Source organism: Triticum aestivum, chromosome 5B (genome assembly GCF_018294505.1).
Source record: "Triticum aestivum cultivar Chinese Spring chromosome 5B, IWGSC CS RefSeq v2.1, whole genome shotgun sequence".
Taxonomy (NCBI): Eukaryota; Viridiplantae; Streptophyta; class Magnoliopsida; order Poales; family Poaceae; genus Triticum; species Triticum aestivum.
The window spans coordinates 109,599,048-109,615,531 of NC_057807.1; the positions used below are offsets into that span (position 1 = coordinate 109,599,048).

Consider the following 16,484-nt stretch of genomic DNA (forward strand, 5'->3'; position numbering starts at 1 on the left):
TGAATACACCTTTGTTTGACCACTATGGGGCCTTTCAAACCCTTTTTGTTCGCCTAGTCAGCACCTTACAATGCAATGGACATCTTTAGCACATCAAGAAATACATATCTGGATCATACAATATATAGCTAGTGACTTCGTTATTCCAGTAAACACATAACCTATATAGATAGGAAAGCGCCACGCGTTGCCCGCAGAAGCGGTGGGCTAACCAACATTAATAACCTCTTTAAAAGCCAATAAGGTTAAAGAAGTATACACCTAAATAACTAATCATGCATATACACAAATAGATATGGGATCTAAATATTTTTCTAGTTACATATGGTTTTTAGACAAACGAAAATAAATAGGTGTTCCTTTACGAAAAGGGTGCATACCATAAACTGTAGAAATTGAATATTCATTATAGAAAACAGAAGTAGAAGAGCTAGATTCAAAACAGTGATGACAAACTGCAACCAGTTATTCTATCTGTATGTATCTATGGATCGAAGTTTATCACAATATTTTGAACCATACCAAGCTTCTGGTGCATGCTCCTATATTTTAGTTCATGAAAGAAAAAATTCCAGTAAACTGAAACAAAATCAAAAACGGACGTCGAATGCATATTTCAGCACTCGGCACTCCGCCGCAATAGTCACAACATGCACCTGCTGGCAAAAGATGAACAACTCTTTTTAATCTGCATTCTTATAGTTCCCCTATTCAAAATTTAAATGAATAAATTTGATGACACACAATATTACAGGACAGTAAATAACTACAGTTCTTGTCCTGGAAAGGCAGAATCCAAACTCGCCAGGGTCAAATTGATAGTTAAGTGACTGACTGTTTTTGATTGAACTAAATCAACTACGAAGGGGAAGAAATCACAAAGTTTTAGTGGTAGAAACCATCCAAGAGATACACCATCAACTTGTTATGGCGCTGCTAGAAGGAGGGCGCGAGAGGGCTAGCCGAGGGCCTTTTTGCCCACGGCCGGGCAAGAGGAAAGGGATTTCCTTCTTAATTCTTACTTGATTAGATTGATACATCTCCTCCCTTTATATAGAGAAGTTTACTTGACTACCAAGCAAGGCTTACTTGACCCCTAAGCAAGCGACCCTTATCTCTAATTAACCCTAAGACTAATGGGCCCACTAGGCCCATTACGTACTCTAACACTACACCCCACCTGGACATGCAGCTTGTCCTCGAGCTGCAACCTAACCAACTTATAACCATGACTCGACGCAACACAAACCTAACACCTAAAAACAAGCCTTTTACACCTCGGCTTGTTTTATTATTCTCAACCTGAAATGGACTGGGACGCTTTATTTTGGACCCCTTAACAAAAAGTGGACACCATCCGCACGTCGGACGTGCACGTGTACAGCCACCTGGATCCCATGGACACCACCTGGACAAAAGGAGTGCATGTGTATGACCACCTAGAAGTGGTCGCAAGAGTGACCAGCAGAGGCACCCTCGCGGCGGCCGGTGGCGGAATGCAGTGGTGCTACGCGGTGCGCTGCTGTCGGTGACACCATGCCTTCTCCCTGCCGGACGGCTGTTGGTTTGCACCGCACAGGGAAGAGTGGAGGGCTTGCAATGGAGAATGATGAGGAGGGGTGCGCCCCCCCAACCGCCGATGTCGCAGACTTTGAGGTCGCTGCCCACGGGGAAAATAGCATGTCCGCCGCCCATGGGGGAAACCGCATGCCCAAGATCCCCGACGCAGCGGACGAGATCGAGGTCCTTTGCGCAGCGAAGGGCAACTTGGAGGAGCGGCAGCTGCAGACCACGCATCTCCCGCACACGCCGACACGCTAGGAGGCCGCGCGCAGCAGCCTGCAGCCTCACCGCCGCCGACACTTGGAGGGTAGCGATCCAAGCCAGAAGCGGTGACGGCGACGGCGGGGACTTGATTTGCTGGATGTGGACGCCCTGGGATGGCGGCGGCGTTGATGGGAACGAGGTCGTCGCACTCCCGTCGTAGGGCATCCCATACTGGGCGGCGGAGCTGACCGGCGATGGCTGCTGCAGCGGCTGCTGCGGTGCCGCGCCGGGCAGCGGCTGCGGCTGCTGCGGCAGAGCGCCAGGCGCGGCGGCTGCCACTGCAGCCAGGGCTAGACGATGGTGGCGATGGATGGCAGCTGCAGCGGTCCGGCGAGCGCGTCGAAGGCCGCCTGGTGCGGCGTCTGCCACGGCAGCCACGGCGGTGCGGGGGCGGCGTTGGGCGGCGCAGCCGGGTGCGGCCTGTATGACCCGGCCAAGAACAGGTGGATCTCCTGAACCGTCTGGGTTAGGTCCCGCAGCACCCCGGACACCTCCTCCCAGGTGAGGACGGCGGGGGCGGGCGCGACGAAGGATCCCGACGCGGGCAGGAGCGGGGCGACGGTCGTGGTGGTCGCCGGAGGCGACAAGGTGACCGGCAGAGGAAGAGACGGGCTTGGCGGCGGTGAAGACATGATCGAAACAAAGCTAGCTGATACCAAATAGTTATGGCGTTGCTAGAAGGAGGGCGCGAGAGGGCCGGCCGAGTGCCTTTTTGCCCACGGCCGGGCAAGAGGGAAGGGATTTCCTTCTTAATTCTTGCTTGATTAGATTGATACATCTCCTCTCTTTATATAGAGAGGTTTACTTGACTCCCAAGCAAGGCTTACTTGATCCCTAAGCAAGCGACCCTTATCTCTAATTAACCCTAAGACTAATGAGCCCACTAGGCCCATTACGTACTCTAACACAACTACACATTTATCACACGCTGGAGCTGAATAAAAAAACACTGGACAACTTTGGTGATATTTTAAATGGCTTAAACTGGTAGAATTAGTTTGCACCGTTTTAAGATGGCAAAAGTAGCATTTTATACTTCTTTTCATGAAGGAGCACATCCAGCGGCAAGAATCAATAGGCAAGACCCACCTTACCAGCGTCACGCTGGTGCGAAGGCATCTCGCAGATTCAAGGCGACCAGCCCCACCCACTGTAATTGTAATTGATGGTAAGACAGCAGCTAATAACAAAAGTTGGAATTGAAATGAGAAGATTCAGACCTCCTTCCATCTTTCTAAGCTTCAACTTTATGTTCTTACAATGGTTTCCATGCTCCCAGCAGCTGCTTCCAAATGCAGTGGAAGCAAATTGTCGTCTTCTGAATCCTTGTAGACAACCTCCATGGTAAAGCAAGAATCGAGAAAGGTTTTCTACAAACCTGACCATAAACATGAACACAATAACAATATAAAACTCGCAGTGCAAAAGGCCACACCTTGTTGGGTAGTTTTGGTTGCAGCTCACTTGATTTGTTCCTTTGGTGTTATCTAAATTAGGATCAACAACGAAAACAAAATCCATTGAGCATCATCACCCCTTGCACCCCGGCCTCGACGATGATCCCCATCAGGAAGTCTGGGACGACGACAGCGATGATCATCATCATGCTCTCCACCAGCAGTGTGCACATGCACAGGTTGACGATGAAGTAGGTGAAGCGGTCACGTCCTTTCATTAGCCCGGTAAGGTAGTACAGCATTGCGCCAGGGATCACAGCGATGACGGCCAGGTATGGAGTGGCTGACAATGTGTTTGAGATCACAAACTCTGCCACGCCGTAATGGCCACTTGGCCTCTCCCGTCTGAATACCTAGAAACAAAGTGTGCAGACAAACTTTTATTTATTTCAGCCTTTCAATATACAATGAAAGCATGGACATATAAGTGCTCTTGTGAAAATGTTAGTCTGATGGCAGGGACAAAGCAACCTTTACGTCCTCTACAAAAGAAGGGAATCCTTCAATGGCCATGAAGGTAAGAAGTGTCGTCGTATACATTATTACTTCACATCTAGACTGAAAAATCAAGGGAACAGATCAATTCTGTTGACATATAAATTATTTATGTTGCCTAATGAATCATGTCTTCTACAATTCACCTGCATGGAACTGTAACTGTGGCCAACTTGGTAGAATATGGTGCCAAGACAAATGCCAATGCCTAGGTAAACACCCAAGCGCATCCAGTAGTATCCTATGTCCCTGTGCATATTCACAAATGACCTTCTATTGAGTACAAAGAGCTTTGTTGAGAAGCTCGCTTGTGCCCTCTTCCTAAATAGAGTTCCACCCTGGAACATAGCTCAATAATACTAGAACAATAATTTGATTTTGAATGTGTAAACATCGCTAGGCCAGCACCGTATACTCCACGGCGAGAAGTTTGTTGCCGGTTCATTCAAATGAAAAATGACATGTTGTACAGATGCTGAATTAACATGTTGTTCCCTCCAGTTCATAATGGAGATTCTTTAGGAGCTGAACTTCGAAAACTTTGACGGCTAGTATGTTTTGAATATTTAGATCCAAAATGATATGCGTTTCTCAGAAAATATTTCCAACATGTTATAATTTTACTGGGTATTATATGTACATATTATACCACAACAAAAACAAGTTGCCAAAGTTACATTTTGAAGGCCGTGTAAAAGACACCACTTTTTCGTGAGCTAGAGGGAGTACTTCACCGACTGCATTTGCCCCAGTAATTATTTTGCAGTTGGTATATACAGATTTGTCCGCATTTGGGTAGTCCCTTCTTTGTAACCAAACATTTTGGTACAGCCAAAACAATACAATCTTTACTCTCGAGAAAAAAATAAATGGGGCTTGTAAGCAACTTACTACCCCTTTCATCTTAGCTATCCGGTCCATTGTTTTCACTGAATAAGCGGGGGACTGGTAAGCATCTGTCAGAATCTCAATTGCTTCAGCTGCCATTTTTCTCCTAGCTTTGGAACTCTCTACAATTTCCTGCATGCATATGGGATCACATAGCCAAAGTAAAGATGTTGCACTTCTTGTTCAGAGTATCATACAACAAAATGACAAGGAAAAACATGTACTACCTCGTCAAAATCTTTGTTGATTGTCCTCAGGAAGTTGTTCCTCAGGTGTGGGCATGGGAAGCCACTTTCAGTGTAATATCTGAAAGGTCAATAACACACATGTTTTTCTATCATAGGTCAAAAGTAATTCAGTAGGAATAAACTGGATGCTTTAGTATGTTTTCATTCTAAAGGAAAAGAAACAACATTGGCTGACACTTGTACACATTAACACGAGGCTTATTATACAACCAAAGTTCGATCAAGCCAATAGCAAATCTGTTAATACACATACTACGAACGTTTATAGCACTCGTGTAGCACTACCAGCGATTTTGACCAGCGAATAGTAAATCTGTAGCTACAAAGAGAGACCAACCTGTGGACGGCCGCATCGTTCTCCTACCCATGCTCGACATTGACGGTGGTGCTGCCATGCCACCATGAGGAAGAGCAAGAGGAACGCCTCCACCTGTGGTGTGGTGCGGCCGGAAGAAGAAGGTGGCCGCCGCCATCCGGTGGCGCCAACCGCTGAGGGTTGGCCTGGTGCTCCTCCCGTTGAAGCCGCCCGTGCTCCCTCTATCGAGCATCATGGAGGAGTGGATGAAGAGGAGGCTAAGGTGAGCTCGTGTGGTGGCTGGCATTGGGAGAGGGACGGGAGGGAGAGAGAAGTGTACCTGGTCGCCCAGGAACGCCTTACTAGAGCCGGAGATGCAACGAGGCCTGGGATGGTTCTTGGCGCCGGGAGGCCAAGCACGCGCCATGGCCATCGGGAAGCGGAGCTGCACGTGGGGGCGAGGGAGGAGACGGAGAGGAGTTGCCGGAGTCCACCGGCGACGAAGGCGATGCCCAACCCAAACCCCTAGCCACAGCTGAGGGTCGCGAGCGAGCGTGAGAGGCCTTGCTCCGCGAATCTAGCTGGATGGGAGGAAGAGGCGGGTCAAGGGGAGGTTCTCGGGGTGTTGCGCTGCCGGGAGTGGGAGTGGAGGAGGAGTAGGCGAAGGCGGCGACCGATGGATGAAGGAGATGGCGGCGGCGTGTGGTCACGGGAGGGATGGAGGAGGAGCGAGTGCGGGTGCGGGTCTAGGGTTCTCTCCACGGGCGTGCTCCTGTTTTATATAACTGTGTGCGAAATTACAAAAATGCCCTTGGAGGGGCACGAGAACTACAGGCGGTGGCACGGGCGAGAGTAGCGCTGCTCATAGCGAGAAATATCGGACGGCTCACGTCAATCAGGTAAATATTCGACGGCTGAGGTCATCCGGGCGCGAGATCGGACGGCCCAGATTGCATCAGAGAAACGATCTGACGGCCAGCAGACACTGAGCTCTAAGAACGCTCGGTTTCCCCTTGGTTTCTTGTTTCTAGATGTTGAAATGTCAAAAATGGGCTTATATTTAAGAACGGGGGAGCAGCTGATTTTTTTTCTTTATCTAAAAAAACTGATTTTTAACTGAGGTAAATAATAGAGAATAGGGTTTGTTACAAGTACAAAGAACACATTATTACTCTCGCAAAATTATTCACCCCAATTGTTTACTCCGACAATGACCCAAAGGTTGGGTTCGGTCGAGATAATGGTAAGCAAGATTGTCGGTGGAGTGCTTTTAAGCCTGAAAACTCTTGTGTTTCCTTCATTCCAAATTGTCCACAAGATAAGCATGGTGAGGGAGGATTGTTCGTTCTGTTGTTGAATTGAACCACTAAGCTAGCGCAGTTGGGACTTAGAGTACCATGCATGAAACGAAAGAGTATTTTCATTCCTCTGCTCTACCAGCCGAAACCTAAAGGACACTTCACACCCTATTTGAGACAGCATACTGGAAACACCTTGCTTGTCGGTTTGGCATACCGTCGGCGGGTACTTGCCCACCAAGCCTCGACCAGTCCATGAAGGGCCAAGTAGAAGTGACCAACCCAAAGATGTGAAGTTTTTCGATGACCAAGAACCAAGGCCTTAGAGTCTAGCGACATGCAAAGTAGGTAAATACCGCAATTTGGCCACCCACGCTTGGTTAATCTATGGGCGGTCCAAATTTTATCTTGAAGTACCAACCAAGCAAAGAACTTGACTTTTGGAGGGAGATCAAGCCTTCCAAACCATTTGGTCCATGGATGAGTGCACCATCCCTAGGAATTGCGCCTCGTAGGGGGAGGCCATCGCGTAGTGCCCACTAACCGTATGTTTCCACATCATGTCATCCTTAGCGAGCTTGTCAAGATGCACCTCATGCAAGAGCATCCAAAGGGTGAAAAATTGTGTGATATGCTCAATGGAAACGGTGGTGGAGGGTTTGATCTTGAGAATCCACACATTGTGCTTGAGGCCTCCCGCACCTTCCAATTCTTTTGATGAGGAAGCTTTGTGGATGAGCATGGCAATGTCTTTAGGCTTGCACCCAAGGAGCCAAGGTGAATCCCAAAAAGGGGTCTCCGCGCCATTATCAACAGTGATGGTGGTGGATGCATAGAAAAAATTGAGGTCCTCCTCATCACACGGGTTTCCTATCCCCCACCCACATCTTGGTAGGCTCCTTCCATTCATACCAAAGCCACCGCAAACAAAGAGCACGCGCAAACTTGTTAGTGTTGAGAACCCCAAGCCCCCATAGTCAAGTGGCCGACAAACAATCTCTCAATTCAGCTTGCATTTTTTTCCCGTCATGTTGTCCGAGTCGAACCATAGGAAAGCTCTCTCAAGTTTGTTTACATTAAGAAGGGTGCTTGGCGGGATGACCAACGATGTGATGAAATAGACCACTTGGGAAGTGATCACAAACTTGATAAGAGCCATGTGTCGAATGGTGTTGATGTTTGGCCCTCATAAGTTGTCAACTTGCTTGCAACCTTGTCCATAAAAAAATGTAGATCCAACAACTTCAATTGCCAAACTAAGAGATGAAGTCCCAAGTACCGCAAAGGGAAGGAAGCCCTAGTTGTTGGGAAACTTTGGGTTATATGATCAAAGTCAAGATGATTGCAACGAGTGGGAACCATTGAACTCTTGTGGAAGTTGGTGTAAAGGGCAGACTAAGGCGTAGCCTAGTGGTGGGAAGGAGCTGATGCCTTCCCACCCACCCAGGTTCTAGGCATAGTACTTGTAATTTGGGTTTGTTGCACCAATTATACTGTAGGGGGTTCCCTTACAGTCTTCTATCAAAAAAAAGTTGGTGCAAAGGTCCGTGACCTCCCCAAAGCATCGCAAGATTATCAACATCTTTTTCTTGATCGGAGCCATGAATGCAGCCGCGTCGTCCGCATAAAGAGACACTAGTGTAGAATCGGGCTATAATCCCGGTTCGTAAGGGCCTTTAGTGCCGGTTCCAGAACCGGCACTAAAGTGTTGCAACTAAAGCCCCCCCCCCCCCCCCCCAGTCCCGGTTCAGCACGAACCGGCACTAAAGGCCAGCCACATGGCACAAGGCCGCGCCGTGGGCTGGGGGAACTTTAGTCCCGGTTGGTAACACCAACTGGGACTAAAATGTTACTCCCTCTGTCTCAGAATATAAGAACGGTTTTGACACTACGTTAGTGTTAAAAACGTTCTTACATTTTAGGACGGAGGGAACATTAGTTTTCCATTTGATTTTTTTGTTTTATGAATTATGTTTAATTACTTTCTAATTAATTATTTTTCATTTCAAACATATTTGACGGTACTACGTACCGTACATGTTATGCATAATATATATATAAATAGAATTTCTCGTAAAACCGATCAAATATATATATCACATCATCGAATTCGACCAGATGCACGATCGAAGAACCTGAATCTGCGGCCGCTCCCGCGTGCTTCACGTCCCCAGCGACGGCAGCTCCTACGTGTGCACACGTCTCCGCCCTGCGTGTCCTCGACAGTGTAGCCGATGCATCAAGCAAAGAGTCTGGTCGGGGGCAGGTCTCGTGCGTGGGGCGGCGAAGGCGCGTGCAAGGCCGGCGGCTAGTGCAAAGAGTCTGGTCGGGGGCAGGTCTCGTGCGTGGGGCGGCGAAGGCGCGTGCAAGGCCGGCGGCTAGTGCGTCGAGGGGTGAGGTTGGTGGCTCCCACGTACCTGAAGACGGCAGTGGTGGCGGAGCGGGAGGCCGCGGTGGCTCGGGTCCATGGCGGAGGATGCATGGCATGGGGCAGAGCGGAGCAGGCAACGGTTGGCAGCGGCGACGTGCGGGGTTAGCGATCCAACAATTAGATTGATGATTAGAGAGCTGATATGCTTAATTGTGGATCTGCGCTTGCATGCTTTTATAGGGATAGTAGATAGCAACAAAGAGAAAAATGTCTGATTTCTCCAGCCAAATTTGTAATATGATATAGTATCATAAGGTAAGGGTAACGCAGATCCACCTATGTCAACATCAAGTGGAAAACAAAAATTAGAAATGATATAGTATCATAAGGTAAGGGTAACCCAGATCCACGTATGTCAACATCAAGTGGAAAACAAAAATTAGAAAGGCATACTTGCAGAAGTTGCATTTTGAACCAAATGGTATTTATCTATGTATAAAACAGGGTGTGAAATCCAACTAGAACTTGAGGTGAACAAAAGACAAGTTTTGATGTAGATGCCAACCACGCTCTACCTAATCCATTAGAAAGCTACAGATAACATGAACGATACATATCAAAGGATTGTCCCCCCTGCGTAACTGTGTCCTTCATGGCAAACAGTGAATAACTTCGCTGGCACTCATGAAGATGTTTGCGGGCAAAAATACCAGGGATCTTCTCATGCAGGATTGCTACCCTTTCACTCTTTTACCAAAAGGTCTGATTGCTCCGGGAGTTCACTGTCTTCGCCATTTCTGCCAAGTTCCTTCTGGCAGGGGACATTCATAGTTTGCTGCGAAGAGATAATTCCCGCAATGGCTTTCATGGCAGCAGCAGCCCGGTCACTGCTGACCACTTCCTCACCAGATCCCTCCACAGGTTCAGTAATCTTAGAAGGACCATCTTCATTCTGCTGCGGCGGAGGCACAAAAAAGGGTATCTTGCCCCTCTGCCAGTCATGAAGTACCATCTTGGCTGCTGTTGTCAGATCAGGTTCCCCACCCTAGGAATCAAAAACAGAGGTTGAGAATGAAGCAGTAGATCAGCCCACCAATGTGCTGGGGCCTGGCTAGTCTAGGTTTTGAGTTAACAGCGTTCATCAATATTCTAATCATAATAGTCAGTAGCTGTATGTTCAACTCCGAATATAGTGAAGTCAAATATATTACTTATTATATAAAGACATACAAGTGTTACGAAATTGCAGTACAGTATGTTCATCTCTGAACAGGCGACAAATATTTGGTAAAATTGTAATAGGAACGGACAATATCACAAGTTTATGCTGTACCTTAAGTAGCTTTCCACTCATCTTGCTCAGCTGGACGAGAAAATCATTATCATCAGCCCTGGTGAGAGCAAAATCAGTAAGTATAAAAGATGTGTCATCTCCTTTGGCTGTGGGTTTTAGTTATTATAGTGAAGGAACACCATCAGGTCAACAATGATGTGTGACGTTCATTATGGACCAGAGTACTCAATAACCAGATATGCCAAGAGCTCCAGAGTTCTAAACATTAGGAAGACTTCAAAAGCAACGCTGTGCACAAAAAAACACAAACACAGATAATAGGCTGCTATTAGCACTATAGCTAATATAGTTTGCAGCTGTGATATATATATCATCTTTAGACGTTACTCCCACGGTAGTGATTAGATATGATTTTTATGATCTTGTTTTTACTCCGTTTATGTTATGTTCAGTTTATAAGCATGGGATTATTATTTGATGCTTTAGCACCACTATTTAATTTTTCAGAATATTAATCAGTGTTACCTAGATACTACGATATCTCATATAGGATAGCTTCGGTGACTGCCTTTCCAGGACCTTGCCGCTAAGAAGCTTTACCAGAAGAGAAAATATGTGTGCTCAGAAAGGAACACAGCTAAAAATAAAAGTAAACCAGAACCTTCGGTTGTGTGTGTGTGTGTGCGTGTGTGTGGGGGGGGGGGGGGGGGGTACCAGTCTTGTATTTTGTAAGCTCTTTGTAGATGTTCCTTCTTTACACGCCTTAGAACTTCCCCAATGTGCTCAGAAGCATCATCCAAATTTGTCACCCGTACCTGGTGACAAATATTAGTACGTTATTTACTAAAAAAACTCAAAACTAGCATTGCTAAACCAGTGCTAGTCAAGAAAAACAAATATTACTGTCATTCCATAAAATAGGACACAACTCTGTACCAATACCCTTCCTACAATGCATATCATGAAATAACAATATACATGAAGACATGGAAATGATGGTTGCAATTAAAGGAATATAATTACTTACATGTTGAAATGGAAGTTCAACACTTCCTTGAAATAGGAACAAAGATGAGAACATAAAAAAAACAAGATGGGAAAGATAAAAACAGATGAAAATGATAAGAAAATGCTTGAATATCTGCAACTTCAAAAAGAGAAGACAAAAAGGGCACAAGTAGAGATACATACCACACCCTTAAGAACTACATCAGTCTCTGTATCATTGTTTTGGTACACAACCCCAGGGCAATCAATTAAGAAGATTCTTTTAGTCATGGTGATGTATTGCCACACCTTAGTCTCTCCAGGAATCGGAGCTACCTTGCAAACCTACAGGTATATAAAAATCCATCAGAATTTTTTCCTAAAAATTGTCATTTAAAGGACAAGAAAGAAAAGAAAATTACAGTCTTGGAGCGTAATGTATTGATAACTGAGGACTTCCCAACGTTGGGATATCCAACAAATCCAACAGATATGGCTTGCTTGTCACTCCTCAAACGGGCAAACTGCCTTAATACTGATAGAAGAGATCCCTGGAAGTGGTTCAAAAGTATAAGTGCACACTATAAAGGAGCACAACAATCATAACACAATATAAAAATAAAAACTCACTTACTTTTCCAAATGACTTGTTGATGCTTGCATGGAATGCTAGGGTGGGATAGTCCCTCGATAGAGTACGCAACCACCCTTTTGTTGCCCAAGCAGGTATTAGATCACACTGAACAAATGAAATGTGCCCAATCATCATTGTGTTGTAATGCATTGCAACAGGTAAACAATCAACATTTGCACTAAAAGCACAACTTAAAATGATACCTTATTTAGTAAGAATACCAGGTGTTTGTGCTTGGCATTCTCCTTCAGATGTTTCTCCAGATGGTAGCATCTCGTGCCCATTGGATCCCTGGCATCCAACACCTGTGGAAGAAATAACAATTTAAGCAATCAATATATACAGATACTAATTTAAAACAATATCTACATGCACAGAAATTCTATTGATTACATAGTAAAGAGTAACTCTGATGGGGTCACCACATTGTGTAACACTGACCTGCACAACAACATCTGAAGAGTCAAGAACTTTATAAAGTTCACCCCAAATTCTTTTGCTTTGTCCCTTCTCAAACATATTATGCCTAACTAGATCCCTTAAGCCATCTTGCTCTTCATCCTTTGGTAACTTTGATGAAGCATGTTTTTCCTCAAACGCATCTAAAAAGCACAAAATAAAAGTTTACCAAGATACAAAGCTATCCTTGACAAATAATACATGCAACTTCATGCAATTAAATATTACTTTAGAAAATTATGGAACTTCTTAAGACTGACACACTTATTCTTTGTCATATACAGTAGCAGATGAACAGCCAGTAGGCCAGATTTCTTTGTAATATGCATGCAAAGTTGAATGACATATTCGGCTCTAGCTCCAGAACTGGAGTCCAATCTTAAAGCTAATTGCTCTGACTCGTACCTTGAGAATCATCAGCTTTCTTTATTAGAGATTCATAATCAAGACTGGATAGTTTTGGCCGTTTACGCTTGCCCTTTGGTCCAAAGGCATGCTCAAAAGGCTCAGTGTCAAGAAGATGTGCACGAGCTTGCTGTATAATCAACATGAGCGAACATATGTGAGTAGAAAAATCATATTACAATATGATACTTCACAATAATGTGGAAGGTTCCAAGCTATTTAACCCAAAATAAAATTGAACCCAGGAGTACAAGTAATTAAGTTAAACACTAGTTTCAGCAAAATAGTGTTAAGTCACATACACTAATACTCCATGAGCTGCACGTGCAAAATCAATGATCAGGATGATAGAAGTATACATAAGTGTTTACCTTCTGATGATCCTGCAGAAGCGATAGTGGCAGCTGTTTAGATTTCAGTAACACACTGTAGTTATTTGTAAGTCGTGCCTGGAGTTCTTGCCTAAAATATTCAAGTTCTTTCTGATTGATAACTCGTGTATTTCCTGTGATAACCAAAGAGGCAAAATAATACAATCAACATTCACTGTTACACCACCAGGCTTATAATGGAATAAATTCGTATACAAATTTAATCGTCAATCATCTGCACTGCACATCCTGTGACAGTATAACAAATTCAATCCAGCATACATCATAACAAAGTTTGATTTAACCAACTGTTATGTAGACGATCTGATGTATCACCCACCAAGTTCACTATATGTACTGCGTCTTAGCAATTACTTGAGCCAATCAGTACTCAGCAGACTCTAATCAGCAAAAGAGCTTTACGCATGGTAATTGCTACACTACTAACTGGATACAAAAATGAAAGCATAACATCTTCTCTGCTCTCCTCGTACATCTATCAAGCTCCCGACTGCTCCTAAGTGTACATATCCCTACTTGATCCAAATCAACAGCAACGTAATTACCTGCCCTCGTATCTTAAGGGCATCGATCAAGTGCGCAACTAGAAAAACAAACAGAGAGGTAGGGGGATTTGCTCACCGAACCACCGGCGGTCAGGCTCGATGCGGGTGTTGGGGAGCTCCTTGGACTGGAGGTCGTGCTTGACGATCTTCCCACCGCGGTCCCTCATGGGCCTTAGTTTGTACATCTTGAGCCGCCGCACCGTGGCCGCGGACCGGCTCCCGCCGGCGCCGCCGCCGCCGCCAGCACCCTTCTTGTCATTGGGGCGGTTGACGTCGAGAGAGTGACGGGGCTTGCCCGACACATTCACTGACCGCTCCTTCTTCTTCCCCATCGCGCGCTGGGTGAAGCTCTCTGGATGGTTTTCCCCTGTTTGTTTCCGTGAGATGAGAGGAGGCGGTTGAAGGAGGCGGCGAGGAGGGAGAGGCTAGGGTTTTGTAGGACAGGCGACGGGGATGGGTCGGTCGGTCGACAGGCCATCTGCGGCGCATTGTTGGGCCGGCCCGCGAACGCAAAGGGCAGAAAAGCGCAAAAAAAAAAAAGCGGCTCGCCAGGATTCGAACTTGCAACACCAAGTCTCCGGCCGAACTTTTTTTTTTAAACTGGAAATACCAGAATATATATTACATAATACAGTGTGGCACATCGCCAGCCACCGCAACATTTACAAAGTTTGGAAATACACCTAGCTGTTGTTGGCTACCTAATTCCAAACCAGCGCCAAAGGACGCTACATTATGAGCAACAGAGTTGCAGGAACGATTACACCATTTAACACTTGCATCATCAAAGTATGTATGCAGTAATGTTTTGATTTCTTTAAACAGTGCTCCATGCCTTGAGTTGTCGTAAGCTTCACTCATTATTGCTTGTTTCAGTACAAAAGCATCGGTTTCAAAAATTAATCGGTTACATCCCAGCTCATTTGCCATGTTGATTGCCTGGAGGAGTGCTAGACTTTTTGCATGAATAGCTTCAGAAATATGCTGCATAGATCCTGCACCTGCTGCCAACACCTCTCCTTTGTCATTTCTAAGCACATATCCCCATCCACCTTTGTGAGAATTTTCAACATACGCACCATCAGTATTTATCTTCAGAACATTAGGTGGAGGAGGCTTCCATTTGTCCGAGCAGGGAAGTTTAGGTAATTTTTTCCTCTTTATTCCGTTCCTCCTCAAATTCTCTGCAGTGGATTTCAATGGAAGCTTGGATTTCATTACAACCTCTTATCCTTTCCCCTGAGTGTGCTTTGTTTCTTTCAAACCACCAAAGCCATAACATGGTGCAGATTTTAGAGCATACCTTGTCCTCCATCTAGAAAATTTCCTGTAGGACATGCCTTGGGCTTTGGTAGGTTACAAGCTCTTGTCGTATGTTTTCCCACTCAAAGCTTCTCCATAACTCCTTGACTGGTTTGCATTTGAAGAAATAGTGTCCTCCATCCTCATCAACTCGGTTGCACACTGGGCATTTAAGATCGACATTCACTCCTCTTCTCCTTAGTTTTGGTCAGAAAGGCAGACTATGATTTGCAAATCTCCAAATAAAATGTTTCACTTTGTTGGGCAGTGGGAGTTTCCAAATTTTGTTCTAGTCAAAGTTCTCTCTTCTGTCTCCCCTATTTGATGTTGAGGTGCTACTTTGAGCTGGTTTGTGAATGTCAATATCTATGGCCACCTTATATGCAGACTTGACCGAGAATGAACATTTCTTGTCAAAGTGCCAGGCCACATAGTCTTCCTCCTCTTCATTTACTGGAATCTGTAAGATGGCTTCTACATCTTCTGGAAAGAAGGTTTGTTGTACCAGTGCCACATCCCACCCTCCATTGATTGGGTCCATCAGCTCCGAAACTTTGTTCACAAGATGTCGACCTTTGTGGGTCATGGTGCGTCTCGTGGTGCCTCTTGGGATCCAAGGATCATTCCAGATGTCTATGTTATTTCCATTCCCCACTCGCCATATTATACCATGTTTTAGAAGTTTGACGCCCTTTAGAATGCTACGCCAGACGTAGGACATGCCACTGACTCCTTTGGCATTTAAAATATTTCCATCTGGGAAGTATTTCGCTGAGAGCACTCTGGCACATAGAGAGGATGGATTATGCAAGATCCTCCAAGCTTGGCGAGCCAACATTGCCAGGTTGAAAGCGTATAAGTCTCGGAAGCCCAATCCACCATCCCTCTTCCGAAGTGAGAGTTTGTCCCAACTGATCCAGTGGATTCTATTTTCTTTGTCCATCTGACTCCACTAGTACTTGCATATTATTTTGCTCATTTGATCACATAGAGATTTGGTGAGATCAAAGCACGCCATTGCATAGATTGGTACTGATTGTGCTACCGCTTTGATTAGAATTTCCTTGCCATCCATTGATAGCATGCGTTCTTTCCAACCTTGGATCTTTCTCCAAATCCTATCCTTTAGGTATGCAAATGTTTTTGACTTTGAATTTCCGATATAGATGGGCAATCCCAGGTATTTCTCTGTTTTGGCTTCACAATTCAGGTTCAAAATCTGCATTGTGGCATGTCTCTTCTCCCGAGGAGTATTTTTGCTGAACATGATAGCAGATTTGTCTTTGTTAATTACTTGTCCAGAGAAATCTGCATACTGCTTCAAGATTTGATCCACTTCTTTCATGCTTCTATCCTCGACCTTCATTAGTAGTAAGGAATCATCTGCAAAGAGCAGATGGTTCACACTTGGAGCCCTTCTTGAGATTTTTATTCCTTGAATCTTTTTGCTCCTTTCTGCATCATGAAGTAGAGCTGAGAAACCTTCAGCACAAATTAAAAATAAGTATGTGGACAATGGGTCACCTTGTCTCAGGCCTCTGCTAGGGGTAATGACATTTGTCACATCATGGTTGACCTTTATCTGAT

General features: G+C 45.2%; 1 protein-coding gene across 1 annotated transcript; it reads right to left on the reverse strand.

Annotated features, from left to right (window-relative positions):
* Positions 1 to 9,318: 9,318 nt before the first annotated feature.
* LOC123110674 (nuclear/nucleolar GTPase 2) lies at positions 9,319 to 14,009 on the reverse strand. Its single transcript, XM_044531260.1, has 11 exons — positions 13,672 to 14,009; positions 13,030 to 13,163; positions 12,659 to 12,788; positions 12,236 to 12,396; positions 11,998 to 12,099; positions 11,795 to 11,899; positions 11,583 to 11,711; positions 11,365 to 11,505; positions 10,888 to 10,988; positions 10,213 to 10,270; positions 9,319 to 9,924 (listed from the first exon to the last, which is right to left on the reverse strand). Exons 1-11 carry the CDS (start codon positions 13,925 to 13,927, stop codon positions 9,622 to 9,624), a joined length of 1,620 nt encoding a protein of 539 aa, XP_044387195.1. The 5' UTR covers positions 13,928 to 14,009; the 3' UTR covers positions 9,319 to 9,621.
* Between the last annotated feature and the right edge of the window lie 2,475 nt (positions 14,010 to 16,484).